Raw genomic sequence first — 21,309 nt, forward strand, 5'->3', positions numbered from 1 at the left:
CCTTTGCTTTTCATCTCTGTGTGTCTTTGTGTTTGAAGCAGATTTCTTGTAGACACTGTAGAGATGGCTCACATTTTTTGTCCGCTCTTAAGAGTCTGTTTCTTATATTTAGACCATTCACATTTAAAGTGAATATTTATATCATTGGGTTAAGATCTATCATACGTATATTTGTTTTCTGTTCCTTGCTCTTGTTTCTTTTTTTGTTTTCCATTTTCTTCCTGCCTTTTCTCTTTTTTTTCTCCCCCTTGGCTGCACCAGGTGGGATCTTAGTTCCCCGACCAGGGATCAAACCCAGGCCCTCGGCAGTGGAAGTGCCAGGTCCTAACCACTGGATGCCAGGGAAGTCCCTGCCATTTCTCATCTTAATTGAGCATTCTATGTGATTCCATTTTCTCCTCTCAGTATGTCAATTATACTTCTAGAAAAAATTTTTAGTAGTTGCCCTAGAGTTTGCAGTGTACACTTAGAACCAGTCAAATCCACTTTCAGATAACACTGCCTGCTTCAGGGTGTAGCCACATTACCAATCTCTCCCTCAGTCCCTTATAACAGCTGTCATTCACTTCACTTACAAGGCATAACACTGAACCCATCATTGTTAGAGATCAGTTTAGAACCACAAAGGTTAAAGATTTTACTTTACCCCCATTTATTCCTTTTCCAGTGCCCTTCTTTTCCTTTATGTAGGTCCAGTTTCTGACCTGTATCATTTCATTACCTTCATTACCATTTTAACGTTGAGCACTCTGTGGGTCTCTCTGAAGCTGTCCTGCAGGCGTGCAGGTGGGTCAGATGGATGTGTACAGACTGTTATCACAGTGCAGCCAGGTCCTCCGAGAAGGCCCAGCTAACTAGGGATTAAGAGAAGATGAAGCCCAGCTGCAAAAACCAGGGATTGGCCCAGCCTCCCACACAGGAGCCCCCAGCCAAGGCAGAGGCCATGCAGGAACCAGCTCCCAGATGGACACAGGGACGGGATCCCCTGCCCTCCAGCCAGCCGTGGGCTGGCCCAGACTGGATTCCATCAAATCCAGGATAGCCCCTCAGCCGTGCTGTGCTCTGCCCTGCCCAGCCTGCCCCAGGAGGGGCTCTCAGTTGGCCTCAGGGTCTCCCTCAGCCGCCTGGACCTGGCAGGACAGCAAGCGTGTTCCCTGAGCAGAGCTGGGATGGATGCAGGGAGTGGCCTGTGCGTCAGTCACTCGCTGAGAACCCGCAGCACCTGCCAGGAAGACGTCTCCAGGAGGTGACGGCGCCCACGGCCTCCCTGCCCGAAAGGCGGCTCCAGAGCCGCGGGGACTTCCTTCCAGTCTCTTTTTGGGGACAGCTTTGCAGTTGGTTTTATCTTCCTTGCCCCACTTGACACTTTGTATCTGCCGCTTGCTGGTGGGTGGTGATCTTCCCTGCACTGTGCAGGGGGTGCGGTCACGCAGGGGGCAGAGTCCTGTCCACAAACCGGGTGTCGCCCTTGACCTAGAAGAAGGTCCTGAGCCCCAACTTCTTTCAGCCAGAAAGAAGGGCGGGGACAGTGTGGCAGAGAGCTGGCCACCCACGAAGGATGGGCCGGAGTGCTTCCCATAGGACCCTCAGGAAGGACCTTTCACAAAGTCGTTTTCATAAACATGGGATACACCTTCCCAAGCCTAATTACAAGAGGTTTCTGTAAATGAGACAAAGAATGTAAAGGCTTTTAACAGCAAACTGCAGCAATTTGCCAGATTTCTCAAACCCTAACAACAGTTGTTGTTTTCCTTCTGATGCTTCTTTAAGTGAATGTCCTAGATACTAAAGGTTAATAGTACAACTCCCACCTGTCCCCTGGGTTGCCAGAAGGGATTGCCAGTGGTGTGGAGACCCCAGATGAAATGTATTTCCTCAGACTGTGCCTCCTTCCCTAATTGGAAGGAAATTGCTTAATCCCATGTAAGTGTAAATGCTGTTAACACCCAAAGATATTCTAGGGTAAAGGAAACTGTGGTTTGGAGCAGTCTTCTTTTTCTTAATTCATTTAGCAGACCTGCCAAGGACTGTGTGAGCCTCTGTGCTGACAGCCCCTGGGGTGGGAGCCCTCCCCGCAACCTGGACTCTTGACATTCATGAAGACACACCTTCGGCTGTATTATGAGCTCTTATTGGCTTAACTTTTCATTGCTTTGACTCAATCTTGATTAGATTTGCAAGAACAATGAAATTAGCTGGGCAGCCTTTTAAAAATCAAGCTGTATTATTTTCATTTTGCAAAAGCCATTCAAGGACGCATTGCATGAATGCACTTTGATAAATTGAGCCTACTTAGTTCTCATCATTCTGTTTTATCCTCTACAAATACATTTTCTCCTAATGTTTGTTCTAGTGGAGAATGAAATTCTTTGCTCCAAGAGTGTGAAGGATGACTCTTCTATCTTTCTGGAAACCTAGGTCACATCTTACTTTTTTTAAAATGTCTAATTTCACCACTTTCCAACAAGGATGGTCTGTGATTTGCAGTGAATCTTGATGGTATGTACAATGCTTCACATTCCAAGAAAATCAGACCAACTCAGTCCCCTGTTTAAAATTCCCTTCTGTCTCCTCATCCCTTCCAAGACCAAGTCTGGAATCCCCAGCGAGACCCTGGATGGTCCTGGCCTGCCAGCCTGCGGACTTCACAGCGGTCTCACCTGCCTCTTCTTTCTGCCTGTTTGGCCTCCAGCCCCACCTCAGGGTGAAGAGTGGGCCTGTGCCTCTCCCTACGTGCAGCCCCTCCTCGGGTCCATTCTTTCGGGAAGTCTTCCCTGACACTTAGGCCAGCCTAGAGGCCTCTCTTTTGCACCTCTGAGGGGTCTTTTCCATTTCTCAATTTAGCATTTATTTCATGGTTTTCTTTAATAAACTGATTTTTTTTAGAGCAGTTTTGGGTTCACAGCAAAACCGAGCAGAAGGTACAGAGCTTTTCCGCGTTCCCCAACCCCCATACACACACAGCCTCGCCCGCTGTCAGCATCCCCCCTGGATAGTTGATGACTGTGATCGACACGCCATCATCATCCAGAGTCCATAGTTTACAGCAGGGTTCCCTCTTGGTGTTGTCATTTTATGGATTTAGACACTTCGGACATGTAGCCATCATTACAGCATCATACAGAACAGTTTCCCTGGCCTAAAACCCTCTGCGCTCCACCTCCTCAGCCCTCTCTCCCGCTTAATACCCGGAAACCACTGATCTTTTCACCATCTGTACAGCTTTGCTTTTTCCAGTGTGTCCTACAGTTGGAATCATACAGTGTGTAGCCTTTTGAGCTTGGCTTTTTTCACTTAGTAATACACATTTAAGGTCCCTTCATGTCTTTTCGTGGCTTGAGAACTCATTTTTTAAAAAATCATTGAATAACATTCCACTTTCTAGATAAACCAGAGCTTATGTATCCATCCAGCTACCGAAGGACATCTTGGTTGCTTCCGTGTTTGGTAATCCTGAATAAAGCTGCTGTAAACATCCACGTGCCGGTGCTGATGTGGACACACGTTTTCAGCTCCTCTGTGTAGATACCAAGGAGCGAGATTGTTTGATTGTATGGTAAGACTGTGTTTAATTTTGTAAGAAGTTGCCAAACTGTTCCAGAGTGGCTGCACCATTTGCGTCCCCACCAGCACTGATGAGAGTTCCTGTTGCTCCACATCCTCACCAGCATTCGGTGCTGTCAGTGTGTGGGCTGTGGCCGTTCTCGTAGGTGTGCCGCGGTGTCTCGTTGCTGTGTTCGTCTGCATTTCCCTCAAGACGTGATGCTGAACATCTTTTCACATGCTTTTCTGCTGTCTCTGTATCCTCTCCGGTGAGGTGTCTGTTCAAGTCTTTGGCCCAATTTTTAATCAGGTTATTCTGATTCTTATTGTTGAGGTTTTTTGTTGTTGTTGTTTTTTGGGGGGGTGGGGTGGGGCTGTGCTGCATGGCATATGGGATCTTAGTTTCCCAACCAGGGCTCGAACCCGTGCTCCCTGTATTGGAAAGAGGATTCTTAACCACTGGACCACCAGGGAAGTCCCTTTACTGTTGAGTTTTAAAAGTTCTAATATACTTTGGATGGCAGTCCTTGATCAGAGTGTCTTCTGCAGATATTTTCTCCCATATTTCATGATCTTTTTTTTTTTTTTTTTTTTTTGTGGTACGCGGGCCTCTCACTGTTGTGGCCTCTCCCGTTGTGGAGCACAGGCTCCGGACACACAGGTTCAGCGGCCATGGCTCACGGGCCCAGCCACTCCGTGGCATGTGGGATCTTCCCGGACCGGGGCACGAACCCGTATCCCCTGCATTGGCAGGCGGACTCTCAACCACTGCGCCACCAGGGAAGCCCCTTTCATGATCTTTTTACTTGTTATTTGTTTATCTGCTTTTCCAGCCTGACTGGCGTCCATGAAAGTGTAGATTGTGGCATCTACCCTATGTTCAAAGTGCTATGTGTGTATCCCACACTAAAGAGCATTGTACGTATTTGTTTGTTGAATAAATAAACCACAAACGTTGGAGTAAAAAAGAAATGAGGGAACCAGAGAAATCACATAAGAAGAGATACTGACAAACCAATAAGCATATTTCTCTTTCCGTACCGAAGAAGCGGAGCCTAAGCTGTGGAGCTCCAGCCTTACCGTCCGGCAGGCAGTGCTGCCTGTGAGCGCCAGTGCAGTGGGCGGGCGTGGGCGGCAGGGGTCGGAGGTTCTGTGGGAAGCGCCTCTGAAAGGGGTTCCGCCATCTCTGTGCTCACGTGCTTGGACGCAGTAACCCCACTCCATGAGCGCATCCTAAGAGAAGGGTCCAGCACGGAAGGAGCCAGGTAGACAAATGCCCACCGCCTCGGGCCAGGGCAGTTTGGAGGCCTGGTGTCCAGTCAGGAGAGTGGCCGAGAGAACCGGGACCTAAGGGGACAGCCATGCAGCAGCCTAAGGGCAGGACGAGACGGAGCAGGGATGGGGTGCTCGTCACGGCCTCAGAACATGCACGTTGGAAAAAGGCAAAAACGAAAATACTTGGTTAGTAATATGCCTGAGCTTTAAAACCTGCTCTTTGTTGTAATTTTGTGCCATGAATGGAAATTATAACATTAGGAACATTTATATAAACTCACAAATGAGAAGCAAACCTGGGGCACCTCATGTTACCGTCTGTGACCTGAGGGGCAAAGAGAAGTTGGGGGACAGAGCCGCCTCTGAGCCCGGGTCTGCTTCCCTGGGTCTAGGCGCTGTGGTCGCCGTGGACGAGAGCACCGCCTGCTCGTGGCCTGCGTGTGACCTGTGTGGTGGTGAGAGACTGGAACGGAGGCCGGAAGACAGGTAGGGGCAACAGCAGCAGCAGCCCGGGACCCCACTGCCTTGTGCCTCGGGCCAGGGGCCGGGCCCAGGGCACACGGAGGAGGCCGGGCGCCGTGTTTTCTCTCCTCACGACTGGGGTTCTGCGGTTCCCCGAGGCTCTTCCTGTCTTAAAAGAGGGAAGAGCCAGGTTTCCTCAGCTTCTTTGTTATCAGGCGGGAGAAAAAGAACTCGAGGCTAACACGAATGTGAGACACACTTGGTGACGGCACAGCTGACCTCTGCAAGCAGACATCCCTGCCCAGCCTTACCGCCCCCCACCCCGGGGCCCGTCCTTGGCGCCAGTCCTCCGCGCCCCCCCCCCCCCCGTGACTGTCGGAGGCACGTGCACAGGGCGTGTCATCACGTTCCTGCTTCTTGACGCCTCACAGGTGGTGGCCTGGACAGGCCTTCCTTGGAAGCAGGAAGGAGCAGAGACACTGGTGGTGGGAGCAGGTTTGCCGTCCGGCCCTTCCCCTTGTTGGCTGCTTGGCTGCTCCGGTTCCAGGAGCCGGGTTTCTGAGCCCCCTCCCCCCCCCCCCCCCCCCCGCTAACACGGCAGACGGACACTCACTCACGTGCAGGAAATGTCTGTGTGTCTGCCCGCCGCCAGGCTCCCACGCTCTGTGCCTTCTTGTTTCCAAAAACAGGGGCGCCTTCTCCTGTGGGGACTGCTCCCGCGTGGTCACCTCTCCCCTCCTCAGAAGGCACCTGCAGGTCTTCCTGGACTGCCCCTCACGACCCCAGTGCACAGTGAGGGTCAAGGTAGGAACCGGTGGGAGCTCGTGCATCCGCGTCCACCTACTGTGCGCCCCCTTCATCCGCGGCTGGGCCAGGGCTGCATCTCCTGCTCTTTTCCTGGGAAAGGGGGCAGGGCTCCCCTGAGGGGCCGCAGCCCTCCCCTGACTGACTTAAGGCTCTGCGACGGAAGCTGGTGGCTTAGAGTCACACGTCAGGTCTCGGTGGGGGATCGTTCCGGGTGAGCGGGGTTGGGGTCCTGACCCCACCCGTGACTGTTCTTGCAGCTGCTGCAGCGCAGTGTCTCTTCGCTCCTGAGGTTTGCCACCTGCGAGGACGGGGTAAGTTGGGGCACCCAGCCCAGGCGCGTGTCCTTACTCTCCTCCCCCGTGTCCCTTGGCTGCAAGGGCCCTCCACGTGCCACGTGCGAGCTGAGAGTCCGGACTCTCCCGAGACTCGGCTAGGCCTTCTGCTCCCTCTTCTGACTCACGCCCGAGTCCGCTAACAAGATCCTTTCCCTTTTGGAATCGAGGTTATTTTCTGATCGGCCTTGCAGTAGACATACGAATCTGTCCCCCAGCTTTGCTTATGGTAAGTCGGTCTTGAGGTTTCAGGTTAACCCTCCTGCCATGGTTTCACGTTAATAGGACAATGACCTGAGATGCACGTTTTTCTAAATTGCTGGGTCTCTAGTCTGAGTGCCTGGAAACTTGACTTTCACTTCTCAGATCTGCCCTGTTACTGTGGTGAGCTTTGTAAAGAGGTGTGAGTGAGGTGTGCTCCTCAAAGAAAGCACCACCTGAGCACACATACCTTACCTTTGGTCCTCATAAACAAGAGAGGTCTGTCCTTGTCAGAGCCATTTGAAAGCCCTGCAAGTGGCCTGTGGAATCGCTGAGCCCTGGAGAGAGTGCTGTGTCTGTGCCCTGCTGGGATCCACATCCAGGTGGCAGATATGGGTCAGCTCGTGAGACTGCTGTGAAAGGGGAGGCTCACACTTGCAGAACTTTCTGATGGGTTCCCGAAGCGAAATGCCAGCTCTTATGCCAGCCCGAATTTGGAGTCTCCCAGGCTGCTCTCCCGGCCACTTGCCAGGCCTGTCCCAGCCTGTCCTGGGCTTGGGGTGTCGGGGGAGAAGCAGCCCTTAACACTCTTTCATGTGCACCGGATGTCAGAGTTTGGAGTAAATTGGAATGTGGACAGATCTGTGCACAGAACCTTTAAGGATCCCTGGTCTGACTGTGGTTCCAGCTCTGATTCCTGGCCTCGCGCATCTCTTGAGAGCAACTCGGTGACCCCCGCAGCGCAAACCTTTGTACGGGGGGCTGCTGCGCGGTGGGGATTGATGTTTGAACCCTGCTGTAGGAGGGCTTGTAGACACATGTGCCTGACTGTGTGACAGTCCGTGTGACAGTAAGCGTGTGTGATGCCCGGGCACCGTGCTGCCCGCTGTCCCCGTGCTGCCTCACCTCCTCCCCAGCATCCCCGTGGGCGCAGCCCATGCTGCCCGGGAGGCGTCGGGGTAGGCCCGCGGTATGCTCCCTGCCGGATTCAGAGACACTGCAGAGCGGGGCCATCGCTCTGCTCACCACCCGCAGGGTAGGGCCCGCAGGGGCCTTGTGTGTGTTGCGCTCTCGTGGAGTCCTGCATTTCACGGGTGGCGAGGCCGCGGTTCCTGGGACTGCGGGTGCTTAGGTGAGGCCGATGGAGTGGGTTCCAAGGTGGGGCTGCAAACAGGCACTAAAGCCGGCAGATCTGGGTCATCGGAGAACACGTTCCTCTGGAGGATGCTGGGGGAGTGCTGCTTAAGGAGAACAGAGCAAAACGAACCCAGCAGAGCGCATGGCTGAACGCCTGGGGACAGCGCCCAGAGCACCTGCCGGCCCTGCGGTTACTCAGGCGCCTGCCTCCCCTGGGCCCCCGGCTCCCAGGAGGGTGGCCCTCAGCCACCTGCTCCATCCAGGGACCTGGCAGGAACCTGCGTTCACGTGTCGCTTCGGGTGGAGGCAGGCTGTGCCTCCCCCACAGTAAACTCCCGCTGCTCCTAGAGACACGAGAGGCAGGCGTGCGGCCCAGTTGGCGAGCGCCTCGGTGACCCTGCGTGGCTGCTCTGCTGTCAGAGGCGAGGCCGGTAGGACTGGGGGGCGCCGAGCTCCTAACCCCCCACTACCGCCCCCCGGTCTATGCCCGGTGGATTCTCAGGCTTTACGCTGACCTGGAGGGAAGCGGACACCTTCCTTCCTACCTGTAGGAGACCTCCCCGGGGCATCGGCCACGAGGCTCATCTGGATTCTGTCGGTTTTCAGGGTGAGAAGGTACATTCGCCAAAATCCAGAGAATCAGATGAGGACTTTACACGAGAACCGCGGCTCCACTCCCGGAACAAAATGTGCCGCTTCCGGGCCGGCACACACACGCGCCTTTAAAATAGAGGCACATTTTACACATGCGCGTTCGTATGACTGGCACGTGAGTTTACTGGTGTGATTGTTTTAACTTCTCCGTCTTAACTTCCCCCAAATATAATGTATAGTGTAATGTCCATTTATAAACGAGACAGTTATTATCGAAAACTGTAGCTGCCAACCCTGACACTTTAAAAAGAGGGTTTCTGCGGACTTTTCTTCCAACGCCAAGGCCCGTGCTCGTACCCAGCCGCCGGGGCCCACACCCACGCGCAGGTGCAGCCCTCAGAGCCGACACAGCGCATCCAGCATCACGGCGTCCTCCCGGCCCTGGGTGGGGACTGCCCTCCCCGGTGTCACTGTCGCCTTCCTGCTGTCGTGGGCTCCATAGAAGCCCTGGGAGTGACCTTGACGTCTTGGCCGCGGGAGGCCTCCCCACTGTCCAGTCGCATCCTCTCCTTCCCTCTCTCTGCCTGCCTGGACCGGCGACTCTCAACCCTGCTTCACCTGGCGTGCCACCAGGAAAGCCGCAGCTCCCTGCGAGCCACGATGGGGAGGCCATGCCTGTCTCGTAGGCGGGAAGACAGCCACGGCGGTGAGCTGGCTTTAGGGCAGCGTCCACATCCCAGACCGATCTGGACACTTACTGCTTCAGAATGAGCCGTCTCAACAAGGCTCGGTGCTTCCACACCGACTCTGCGCACAGACCTGCAGTCTGGACGAGGCTCCATGGGGCAGCAGCTGGTGCCCCAAAGCTGGGCTGGTGTCCCAGGAGGCCCTTCAGTCCCCGGCTGGCTGCTGTGCTCCTGTCGGCTGGGACCTTCCCGGGCTCTGGCCAGACATCCACACGGCCTGGACGCCCTCACAGCATGTGACTGGGTCCCGAGCCGGGCAGAAGATGGGCCCCGGTCCTGACAGAGCCTGGGACACACTCAGCGCCCCTCCCCTCCCACTCTGTTCACGAGAAGCCAGTTGGCCTCCCAGCCTGGACCCAGGGGGAGGGCAGCGAGGTGCCTGTCAAGGAGCTACAGACGTGCCAGCTTTGGCCATGTAGTCTGACACCCGCCCGCCCCCGCCGAGTCCCCTCTGCCAAGACAGTAATGGTGGAGGGGCGAGTTAGCAGTGAGCTCAGTCGCCACAGACGCCCGTCAAGTGTCTGGCACAGAGGAGGGCTGAGAGGTACTCCTGACGTTACTCTGCAAGTGGCAGCAAAGGAGTTTCCGAAAGAACACGTGACCTTCTAGGGCTTCAGTCTCCAAAGACCAATAAACCTCTGTTTTCAGCCCCACCCCCAAAAGAAACTGTTCTGAGGTGTGATCCACGGAGACCAGGAGGGCACAGCACACCTTCCCAGCCTGCTCACCTGGGGCCCCTGCCGCCCGTGGTTCTACATTCCCATGTAGAGATGAAACTTGCCCACAGTTCACCAGTTCCCTAAGACAATTCATCCAACAACGTGAAGGAAAGGCTTTCTGTGGCATAGGAAGAGGTGTCCAGCTCAGTGCAACTCTGGGAGAAATGGGATCCTGTTAACGAGGGAAGTTTGGGGCAAAGAAGTCCTTTGACCAGAAGTGTTGCTCCAGTGGGGAAGTGGGATGCAGCAGCAGGCGTGATGTGTGCCTCCTGCTGGGATGCAGGGCATGGCCCTTCCCATGTGTTTCCCCCCCCCAGTTTCTCCTAGGACGGCCAGCTGGGAGATGCACATCCTTGCACCCACTAACAAACATCGATCACAGATACTTTTAACGTTCTTGTGTAAAAACTAGCTCGGGGGCTTCCCTGGTGGCACAGTGGTTGGGAATCCGCCTGCCGATGCGGGGGACACGGGTTCGTGCCCCGGTCCGGGAAGATCCCATGTGCCGCGGAGCGGCTGGGCCCGTGAGCCATGGCCGCTGAGCCTGCGCGTCCGGAGCCTGTGCTCCGCAACGGGAGAGGCCACAACAGTGAGAGGCCCGCGTACCGCCAAAAAAAAAAAAAAAAAAAAATTGGCTACCAGAAAAATGCACTTCCTTCCTTTGCTTTTGCTGCAGCCTGTTCTCTCTTCTGGAGAGGGTTGGAGAGGGGTTATGGGCCGGGGAAGGGCCTAATGCTCTGTCTTTGGTGTCCTGAGCCGATGGGAACAGCAGGCCCAGGGCTGTTTGCTTTAACCAGCCTGCCTCTTATCCCTGCAGAGTTACGAGGTGAGGAGTGTCCTTGGAAAGGAGGTGGGGCCGATAACCTGTTTCGTCCGGTCCATCACCACCCGCCCAGCGGCCAGCTGCGTGGGATTGGAGGAGGTGGAACTCCTGAGCGAGGGGGGAGCCTCTTCAGCACACCGGTGGCAGCCGCAGGATCCGTGAACTTTACAAAGTGGCTGCCAGTGGTGGTGGTTCGGTAGTTATTTGTTAACTCTAGGCAGAGTGAATGTACTTTATGATCTTGAAGTGGAACTTCGATTGGGGCCAATGTTAGTAAAGTGGCTTTGTAAACTGTAAATCAAAGTACTTCTTTCTGCGATGATATATATTTTTATTGCCTTTCTGCACATTTAGGAACACGATAGAGCTTAAATAAGCTTGAGGTTTTCATTTTGTATTTACCTTAGACAATAATATAGTAGAAAAAGTTATTTTGTTCTGTAATTCTCAAGTGTTCAAATTTTACAATGATTCAACGTGTTTTTCTTATATTTCTTTTAACATTTCCCCAAAGAATTATCCTGCCGCGTGTAAACCTTTGTCCTCTATCGTCATATTACTGCTCTGCAGTGTCCAGCCTAAGCGTTCTGCAGCTCAGTATTTTTTGGAAAATGTTCTGGGGAACTATGTCAGAGGTAAAACTTTCCCATAAAGTAGAGATAAAGTGACTGGCCTGATGGTAGCTCCTTACGGAGAGACTGACAGGTCTGGTTAGTCCTGCCGGGCACTGCGCCAGGACTACGCTGCCGCAGGAGAGCTGGGGAATCGCTCTCCTTGTTGGCAGAGATCTGAGTTAAAACTAAAACCACGGATTAATCTGGACACTGTAAAGATTTCGCGTTTCCTCCCTTATGACAGTGTAATAATGACAGGCCACGGTAAACTAATTACATAATATAGACGTAGCAGCCAAGACCAAGGGAGGCTGCCTAGTACCCACTCTCATGGGGGAAAGGCAACGGCTTTATTTATTCGTCCAGATTCAGCTTTGAAGCATTACCAGTACCGGGAAGGTAGCCGATTTTAAGTAGCTTTGTGACCGTCCTTTCCATCTCCTATATGACTTCTGTACTTTATGCACTTTGAAAATCTACTTGAAGCTGTCTACAGGACTAAGGGAAGCGAAAGCAAATCCCATGAAAGCCAGAATGAGTGGGACTGGTTTTCGGATAACCTGAGCCCTCCTCTCCTTGCCCCCGACTCGAGGTGGGACCCGCTCGGGCCGGTTTCCGACACGTTCCCGGGGCGCCTTCCACCCGAGCGGGTCTCGCTCGGCAAGTTAACCGGCACGTCCGCAGGTGGAGTTTGGCCTGTTGGAGAAGCAAAGCGACGGTCCTTCCAGGAACCCGGCCCCGGGGCGCACACCAGCCAGACGCGCCCTCGCGCCCTCCCCGGCCAGTCCGGAGGGCCGCGAGCGCAGGAATCAAGGTGGGTCTAACACGCCTTTATTCTTACAAATACTGTAAAAATCAGTATAAAAAAGTGAGCATGCTCAGTCCTTTCCTCGTATCTACAGTACAAAGGTTTGTCCGAAAGTCTCTTTAACGAATGTACCTTAGCTGCCTCCTCGGGCGTAGGATGCAGAGAAGCTGCCGTCACAGTAACTTAGAGTCCACGCGGCAGCTGTCCGAGTCCCGGCCCCGCCCGGGGGTCCGGCCCGGCGGTTCCAGGCACTGCGGCCGCAGCCCGCACGCCCCCCGCGTCACCGCGCGTCCGCCGCCCCCGCGCAGGGCAAAAAGGGCGCGCCGGGCAGCTGCTTGAAGAAGCGCCGCAGGCCGGCCAGGTCCCGCGTGAGCTGCTCCACGCGCTGCTGTAGCTTCTCGTTCTCGGCCGAAAGCTCCACCAGCTTCTGCTGCATCTCCTGGTTGCGCCGCTTAGCCTTGTCGCGGCTCTTGCGCACGGCGATGTTGTTGCGCTCCCGCCGCTGCCGGTACTCGGGGCTGCCGCGGTCCGGGCCCCGCTTGCCCGCTGCCTTGTCGCGCGCCGCCCCAGGAGCTGGGGGCGCGGGGCTGCGGCGCGGCGGCTCGGGCGACGCGGGCGGAGTGGGCTGCGCGGCGGCCGCCAGGCTCACCACCGTCTGCGCGCACGCGGCCACCTGCGCGGGCAGCAGCGAGCCGGGCGCGTCGCCGTCGCCCCAGTCGGGCTCGCGCTTGAGCGGTCGCGGCGCGGGGCCGGGGCCCGCGGGGCGCGCGGGGCCCCCGGGCAGCAGCTCCAGGGTGCCCGCCTTGTGGTTGCTGTTGAAGAGGTCGGCGAAGAGCTCATCGTGGCACAGCTCCAGGGTGGGCACGGCGGCCATGGAGTCGATGTAGGCGCTGAAGTCGATAGCGCTCTCGTCGTCGTACATGGCGGGCGCGGCCGGCTCGGCTCCGCGACCCAGCTTCCCCGCGCGGCCGGGCTCGTAGAAGGCGGCGGGCTCCGCAGTCCAGGGCGCGCCGCGCGCCGGGCCGTCCAGGCTGAAGAGCGCGGCGCTCATGGCGGCGTCGGGCCGACGGCGAGCGCGGTCCCCGGGCGGGCCGGGCGCCGCCTTTTCTAGCCGGACTGACGCGCACGCCCCGCCCCGGCCGCGGACCGCGGGACCCCCGCCCGCGCGCCTCCCCCGTGCTTCCTGCCCGCCGGCCCGGCCCGCGCAGCGCTGCCGGGAACGACCCTCCCTCGGCCGCGCCTCCTCCTTCCTGCTGGTGGGTCGGGGCCTCTGCGCCCGCGGAGTCGGGGCGGAACCAGAACGGGGCCCGGGCCAGCGCGCGGACTAGGGCCCGGGGGCGCTCCCCCGCGGCTTCAGGGAATTAGGGTCTCGCGGCTTCCGGATGGCGGGGTTGGAGACGCTGCCCCGCGGGGTTCCGCCGGGTCCGTGGGGCGCTCTCCAACCCCGCGCGCCTAGGGCCGGGGGAAGCCGGGAACCACGAGCGCGCAAGAGCTCCGCGCCCCCGGAAAGCCCACGAACTCCCGGGAGCTCCACACTCAGAGCCCCGGGAGCCCCGCGCCCCCGAGGCTGCTTCCAGGGACTAGAGCAGTGCCATCTTGCGGTGGTGTCTTACTTCAGTCCTGTCTTTAGTTCTAGGCTCTTTTTTTTTTTTATGCTGTTCAGTATTCCAAAAAGAAGTGCCTTTGGATCCAAAGCAGTGGGGTAGGTCCCCTTTAGGAGAAAAATAAGGTTTACACTAGCAGCTCTGACAAGGTGTTAGCTTGCTAGCTCTTCACACTGTAAGATGCAGGTAGACTGAACTGGCTTTGTTGGTTAACGTTTCCTACAATTTGGGTCAGGTATTTCGGGTCAGTTCTATTTTTCACATCACCGTCCCTGTTCAGACCTGGTCTCTGTCCACATCCTTTCTCATTTCGTTGCTTCCCAACACCAAACGCTCCACAAGCTCCACAGTATTCCAGAGGTGACTTCTGATGACGGCACCATGGGATACTGAATAGGTTTTCTAGGACAGACATAATACGCTAGAATTACTCAGGGGCCGTGATGTGGATGTCACACGATTAATTATCTATTAAAGGTAAACCCCAGGAACACTTAGAGTGTGGTTCATGCACACCCAGAGGAAAGACATACCTATTTTGGAAGCCATAAAAACACTACTAAAGCCCTCCCCAGTCAGGGAATGCAAAATAAATACAGAGAACCATATTCTCATGAAAATAATTCAGTGAGATGATTAGTAGCTTCAGATGTCAAATTGGGATTGAGCTTGAAAGAGATGCTACGCCCATCTTTTTTTCAATGTATTAACTAGTAATGATAATGTTTAGATTTAAGAGTTTTCTTCCCTTTTACTGAAAAAGAGAAAGGAGAGGTCGTAGACCAACAAAGTAGAGATTTGTTATGACGTTTAACGGCAAGTGAAAGACCATTAAAAACACAATAAAACAATTTAAAGTTTAGCTTCTGTGACAGCAGTTGTCCAGTCATTTCTTGAATGTCTCCACTTACTGTCTTTTCCTAACTCTACTGTGAATTTATCTGAGATAAATACAAAGTAGGTCATGATTCCTCATTGTTAGGAGTCTTGAGCCTGTGTTCTGAGAACTGTGTAAAGGACGCAGTCAAATGAGAAAGTACTCCTTAAGAACGTCGGCGCCTTGGACTCGCCCGTGTCTATGAGGACGTTGCTATGTTGGGCTTAGTTGAGTTGTTCAAATGCACCACTTCATGTGGACTTTCTAAACACATCCGCCCTTGAGAAACTCAGGAGGCTGGATGTGCTCCCGCTGTGGGACACTGTTGGGGTTAGGAAATCGGGCCGGCTCACTCATAACACGAAGGGGCCATACCTCAGTCCTCACGAGGGACCACTTTCGGGTGCTTCATACGGTGCAAGATATGGGGCAACAACAGTTCTCCAAATGAAAGTCTGGAACAGTGAAAATGTTTTTGAGCAATGCCAGTGTCAAGAGGAGGGAAATTGTGACTCTAGCGCCCTCTTCAGGTGATGATTCTCAACTATCATCAGATTAGATACTTTTGTTCATCTTCTGGCTCAGGAATAATTTTAACTGTATGATATGTTCTCATGTGTTTTGTGTCAGACAACAGTGAGGTTACAAATACAGGCTTTTCGGATAAACCTGATTTCCAGTATTTTGTGTGTGTGTGTGTGAAAGGAAATATGAGGGCCAAAAGAATAAAGCCCCTGGGTATTAGGGTCACACATCCTTGGCAGTGCTTTATAAAGCCTGTGTATTTTACTAAAAACCTACTGTGATGGGTAGAAAGTTCTGCATTCCCTTCAGCCTCTGGAATTTAAGAGACAGATCTCCCAGATTACAAAGTAGCCAGAGCTGAAAACAGTTATTTGATTCTGTGAGTCAGGTGTCCAACCTGCCATACACTTGCACATGTTCCTAGTAATAAAACACAAGGAGGAGCGATTTGCCCTCCCAGCCTTGTTATTCCTGTGAAGTGGATTCAGTCTCTCAGGGACACCTGTCAGCCCTGCCACAGCTCATTGGTATTTTGATAGGAATGGCGCTGAATCTGTAGATTGCCTTGGGTAGTATGGTCATTTTAACAATACTGATTCTTCCAATCTGAGAACAAGGTACATCTTTCCATCTGTTTATGTCATCATCACATTCTTTCATCAGCGTCTTACTTTTCAGATTATATGCCTTTTGCCTCCTTAGGTAGGTTTATTCCTAAGTATTTTATTCTTTTTGATGTGATGGTAAATGGGATTGTTTAATTTCTCTGAGATTTCATTGTTAGTGTATAGAACTGTAGCAGATTTCCATATATTTATTTTGTATCCTGTAACTTTACCAGATTCTTTGGTGAACTCTAAGAGTTTTCTGGTGGCATCTTTAGGGTTTTTCTCTGTATAGCAAATCGTGTCATTAGCAAACAGTGACAGTTTTGATTCTTCCTTTCCTGTTTGGATCCTTTCTTTTCTTTTTCTTCTCTGATTGCAGCGGGTAGGACTTGCAAAACTATGTTGAATAAAAGTGGTGAGAGTGGGCATCCTTGTCTTGTTCCTCATCTTAGAGGGAATGCTTTCATATTCTCATAATTGAGTGTGATGTTAACTGTGGGTTTGTCGTATATGGCCTTTATTATGTTGAGGTAGGTTCCCTCTATGCCTGCTTTCTGGACAGTTTTATCATAAATGGGTGTTGAATTTTATCAGAATCTTTTTCTGCATCTACTGAGATGATCGTATGGTTTTTCTTCTTCAATTTGTTAACGCGGTGTACCACGTGGATATTGAAAAATCCTCGTATCCCTGGAATAAATCCCACTTGATCATGGTGTATGATCTTTTTAATATATTGTTGAATATGGCTTGCTGGTATTTTGTTGAGAATTTTTGCATCTGTGTTCATCAGTGATACTGGTTTTGTGATGTCTTTGGTTTTGGTGTCAGGGTGATGGTGGCCTCATAGAATGGGTTCGGAAGTGTTTCTTCCTCTGCAATTGTTCGGAATAGTTTCAGAAGGATAGGTGTCAGCTCTTCTCTAAATGTTTGGTAGAATTTGCCTGTGAAGCCATCTGGTCCTGGACTTATTTGTTGGGAGTTTTTATTTTTTATTTATTCATTTTCTTAAATCTTTTTTTTAGCTGTACTGGGTCTTTGTTGCTGTGCTAGGGCTTTCTCTAGTTGCAGCGAGCGGGGGCTACTGTTCATTGCAGTGTGCAGGCTTGTGGTGGCTTCTCTTGTTGTGGAGCATGGGCTCTAGGCGCGTGGGCTTCAGTAGTTGCAGCATGCGGGCTCAGTAGTTGTGGCACGTGGGCCTTAGAGTGCGTGAGCTTCATTAGTCGTGGTGCCTGGGCTCTAGGGCGTGTGGGCTTTAGTAGTTGTGGCTCACGGGCTCTAGAACACAGGCTCAGTAGTTGTGGCGCACGGGCTTAGTTGCTCTGTGGCATGTGGGCTCTTCCCGGATGAGGGATCGAACCCATGTCCCCTGCATTAACAGGTGATTCTTAACCACTGGGCCACCAGGGAAGTCCCTGTTGAGAGTTTTTAAATCACAGTTTCACTTTCAGTACTTGTGACTGGTCTGTTCGTATTTTCTATTTCTTCCTGGTTCAGTCTTGGGAGAATATGAATTCTGGGTTGTCCATTCTATGGCCGTATATTTGCTCATTGTAGTCTCTTACGATCTTTTCTATTTCTGTGGTGTCAATTGTAACTTCTCTTTTTCATTTCTGATCTTATTGATTTGGGCCCTCTCCCTTTTTTTCTTGAGGAGTCTGGCTAAAGGTTTATCAATTTTGTTTATTTTTTCAGAGAACCAGCTTTTAGTTTCATTGATCTTTTCTGTTCTTTAAAAATATTTTTATTGGAGTATAATTGCTTTACAATGGTGTGTGTGTTAGTTTCTGCTTTATAACAGAGTGAATCAGTTATACATATACATATATCCTCGTATCCCCTCCCTCTATCCCCTCCCTCTTGCATCTCCCTCCAACCCTCCCTATCCCACCTCTCTAGGTGGTCACAAAGCACTGAGCTGATCTCCCTGTGCTATGTGGCTGCTTCTCACCAGCTATCTGTTTTACATTTAGTAGTGTATATATGTCCATGCCACTCTCTCACTTCGTCCCAGCTTACCCTTCCCCCTCCCCATGTCCTCAAATCCATTCTCTATGTCTGCATCTTTATTCCTGTCCTGCCCCTAGCTTCTTCAGAACCTTTTTTTTTTTTTTTAAAGATTCTATACATATGTGTTAGTTAGCATATGGTATTTGTTTTTCTCTTTCTGACTTACTTCACTCTGTATGACAGACTCTGGGGTCCATCCACCTCACTACAAATAACTCAATTTCATTTCTTTTTATGGCTGAGTAATATTCCATTGTATATATGTGCCACATCTTCTTTATCCATTCATCTGTCGATGGACACTTAGGTTGCTTCCATGTCCTGGCTATTGTAAACAGAGCTGCAATGAACATTTTGGTACATGACTCTTTTTGAATTATGGTTTTCTCTGGGTATATGCCCAGTAATGGGATTGCTGGGTCATATGGTAGTTCTATTTTTAGTTTCTTAAGGAACCTCCGTACTGTTCTCTATAGTGGCTGTATCAGTTTACATTCCCACCAACAGTGCGAGAGGGTTCCCTTTTCTCCACACCCTCTCCAGCATTTATTGTTTGTAGATTTTTTGATGATGGCCATTCTGACTGGTGTGAGGTGACACCTCATTGTAGTTTTGATTTGCATTTCTCTAATGATTAGTGATGTTGAGCATCCTTTCATTTGTTTGTAGGCAGTCTGTATACCTTCTTTGGAGAAATGTCTATTTAGGTCTTCTGCCCATTTTTGGATTGGGTTGTTTAGTGTTTTTTTTTTGATATTGAGCTGCTTGTAAATTTTGGAGATTAATCCTTTGTCATTTGCTTCATTTGCAAATATTTTCTCCCATGCTAAGGGTTGTCTTTTTGTCTTGTTTATGGTTTCCTTTGCTATGCAAAAGCTGTGCCTATTTCCTCTTCATTTGTTTGGTCTGGTGGGTTTTTACCTTGCTCCTTCATCTGCTGTGTGTTTCTCTGTCTTCTAATTTTGCTTAACTTACTGTGTTGGGGGTCTCCTTCTCCCAGGCTGTAGGTTCATACTTCCCATTGTTTTTGGTGTCTGCTCCCAGTGGGTAAGGTTGGTTCAGTGGGTTGTGTAGGCCTTCTGGTGGAGGGGACTGGTGCCTGTTTTCTGGTGGATGAGGCTGGATCTTGTCTTTCTGTTGGGCAGGACCACGTCTGGTGGTGTGTTTTGGGGTGTCTGTGAACTTATTATGATTTTAGGCAGCCTCTCTGCTAATGGGTGGTGGTGTGTTCCTGTCTTGCTAGTTGTTTGGCATAGGGTGTTCAACACTGTAGCTTGCTGGTTGTTGAGTGGAGCTGCGTCTTAGTGTTGAGATGGAGATCTCTGGGAGAGCTTTTGCTGTTTGATATTACGTGGAGCTGGGAGGCCTCTTGTGGACCAGTGTCCTGAACTTGGCTCTCCCACCTCAGAGGCACAGCCCTGATGCCCAGCTGGAGCATGAAGACCGTGTCAGCCACACGGCTCAGAAAAGGGAGAAAGAAAGAGAGAAAGAGAGGAAGGGAGGAAGGGAGGAAGGAGGAAGGAAATAATAAAGTTATTAAAAAAATTATTTTAAAAATTTTAATAAAAAAAAGAAAAAACAAACGGACAGACAGAACCCTAGGGGAAATGGTAAAAGCAAACCTATACAGATAAAATCACACAAAGAAGCATACACATAGACACAAAAAGAGAAAAAGGAAAAAATATATATATATATATATCATTGCTCCCAAAGTCCACCTCCTCGATTTGGGATGATTTGTTGTCTATTCAGGTATTCCACAGATGCAGGTACATCAAGTTGATTGTGGAGCTTTAATCCACTGCTCCTGAGGCTGCTGGGAGAGATTTCCCTTTCTCTTCTTTGTTCTTACAGCTCCGGGGTTCAGCTTTGGGTTTGGACCCGCCTCTGCATGTAGGTCGCCTGAGGGTGTATGTTCCCTCCCAGACAGGATGGGGTTAAAGGAGCAGCTGATTCGGGGGCTCTGGCTCACTCAGGCCGGGACGAGGGAGGGGTACGGATGCGGGATGAGCCTGAGGCAGCAGAAGCCAGCGTGACCTTGCAGCAGCCTGAGGGGCGCTGTGCATTCTCTCGGGGAAGTTGTCCCTGGATCCCGGGACCCTGGCAGTGGAGGGCTGCACAGGCTCCCCGGAAGGGAGATGTGGAGAGTGACCTGTGCTCGCACACAGGCTTCTTGGTGGCAGCAGCAGAAGCCCTAGCGTCTCATGCCCGTCTCTGGTATCTGCACTGATAGCTGCAGCTCATGCCCGTCTCAGGAGCTCGTTTAGACAGTGCTCTGAATCTCCTCTCCTCGTGCACCCTGAAACAATGGTCTCTTGACTCTTAGGCAGCTCCAGACTCTTTCCCAGACTCCCTCCCGGCTAGTCGTGGTGCACTAGCCCCCTTCAGGCTGTGTTCACGCCGCCAACGCCAGCCCTCTCCCTGGGATCCGACCGAAGCCCGAGCCTCAGCTCCCAGCCCCCACCCATCCCGGCGCGGGAGCAGACAAGCCTCTCGGGCTGGTGAGTGCCGGTCGGCCCCGATCCTCTGTGCGGGAACCTCTCCACTCTGCCCTCCACACCCCTGTGGCTGCGCTCTCCTCCGCGGCTCTGAAGCTCCCCCCCGCCAACCCCCGTCTCCACCAGTGATGGGGTTTCCTAGTGTGTGGAAATTTTCCTCCTTCACAGCTCCCTCCTGGAGGGGCAGGTCCCGTCCCTATTCTTTTGTCTCTGTTTATTCGTTTTTCTTTTGCCCTCTCCCGGTATGTGGGGAGTCTCTTGCCTTTTGGGAGGTCTGAGGTCTTCTGCCAGCGTTCAGTAGGTGTTCTGTAGGAGTTGTTCCACGTGTAGATGTATTGCTGATGTATGTGAGGGGAGGAAGGTGATCTCCACGTCTTACTCCTCCATCTTGAAAGTCTCTTCTGTTGTTTTCTTCGTCTCTGTTTCTGCTCTGATCTTTATGATTTCTTGCCTTCTGCTGACTTGGGTTTTGTTTGTTCTTCCTTCTCTAGTTGCTTTAGGTGTAAGGTTAGGTTGTTTATGTGAGCTTTTCCTTGTTCTCTGAGGTAAGCTGTATCCTATAAACTTCCCTCTTAGAACCGCTTTTGCTGCATTCCATAGGTTTTGGATTGTTGTATTTTTGTCTTCATTTGTCTGTAGGTATTTTCTGATTTCATCTATTCAGTGATCCATTGGTTGTTTAGCAGCACAGTGTTTAGCTTCCACATGTTTGTGTTTTTTGCAATTTTTTTTCCTGTAGTTGACTTCTGGTCTCTGTAGCGTTGCGTTTGGAAAAGATGCTTGATATGATTTCAGTTGTCTTAAATTTACCAAGGCTTATTTTGTGGCCTAGCATGTAATCTATCCTGGAGAATTTTCCGTATGCACTTGAAAAGAGTATGTATTCTGCTGCTTTAGGATGGAATGCTCTATATATATCAATTAAGTCCATGTGGTCTAATGTGTTATTTAAGGCCTGTGTTTCCTGATGGATTTTCTGTCTGCATGATCTGTCCATTAATATAAGTGGGGTGTTAAAGTCCCCCACTAGTATTGTGTTACCATCAATTTCTCCTTTTATGTCTCTTAACATTTGCCTTATATTTAGGTGCCTCCCATATGTATATACAATTGTTGTATCTTC

At 51.7% G+C, this 21,309-nt stretch overlaps 2 protein-coding genes across 2 annotated transcripts in view; one reads left to right on the forward strand and one right to left on the reverse strand.

Moving 5' to 3' along the window:
• The window catches only part of SPIDR (scaffold protein involved in DNA repair), a 294,972-nt gene extending 284,171 nt beyond the window's left edge, over window positions 1-10,801 (forward strand). Inside the window, exons 18-21 of the mRNA XM_065895727.1 lie at window positions 5,211-5,304; window positions 5,970-6,084; window positions 6,345-6,398; window positions 10,634-10,801. Of these exons, the coding sequence (XP_065751799.1) occupies window positions 5,211-5,304; window positions 5,970-6,084; window positions 6,345-6,398; window positions 10,634-10,801 (431 nt within the window). The remainder of the gene's footprint in view (window positions 1-5,210; window positions 5,305-5,969; window positions 6,085-6,344; window positions 6,399-10,633) is intronic.
• A 737-nt stretch (window positions 10,802-11,538) lies between these two features.
• Window positions 11,539-13,136, reverse strand: CEBPD (CCAAT enhancer binding protein delta). Its single transcript, XM_065895456.1, has one exon. It carries the CDS (start codon window positions 13,110-13,112, stop codon window positions 12,342-12,344), a length of 771 nt encoding a protein of 256 aa, XP_065751528.1. The 5' UTR covers window positions 13,113-13,136; the 3' UTR covers window positions 11,539-12,341.
• Window positions 13,137-21,309: the final 8,173 nt, after the last annotated feature.

Source organism: Phocoena phocoena, chromosome 17 (assembly GCF_963924675.1).
Source record: "Phocoena phocoena chromosome 17, mPhoPho1.1, whole genome shotgun sequence".
Taxonomy (NCBI): Eukaryota; Metazoa; Chordata; class Mammalia; order Artiodactyla; family Phocoenidae; genus Phocoena; species Phocoena phocoena.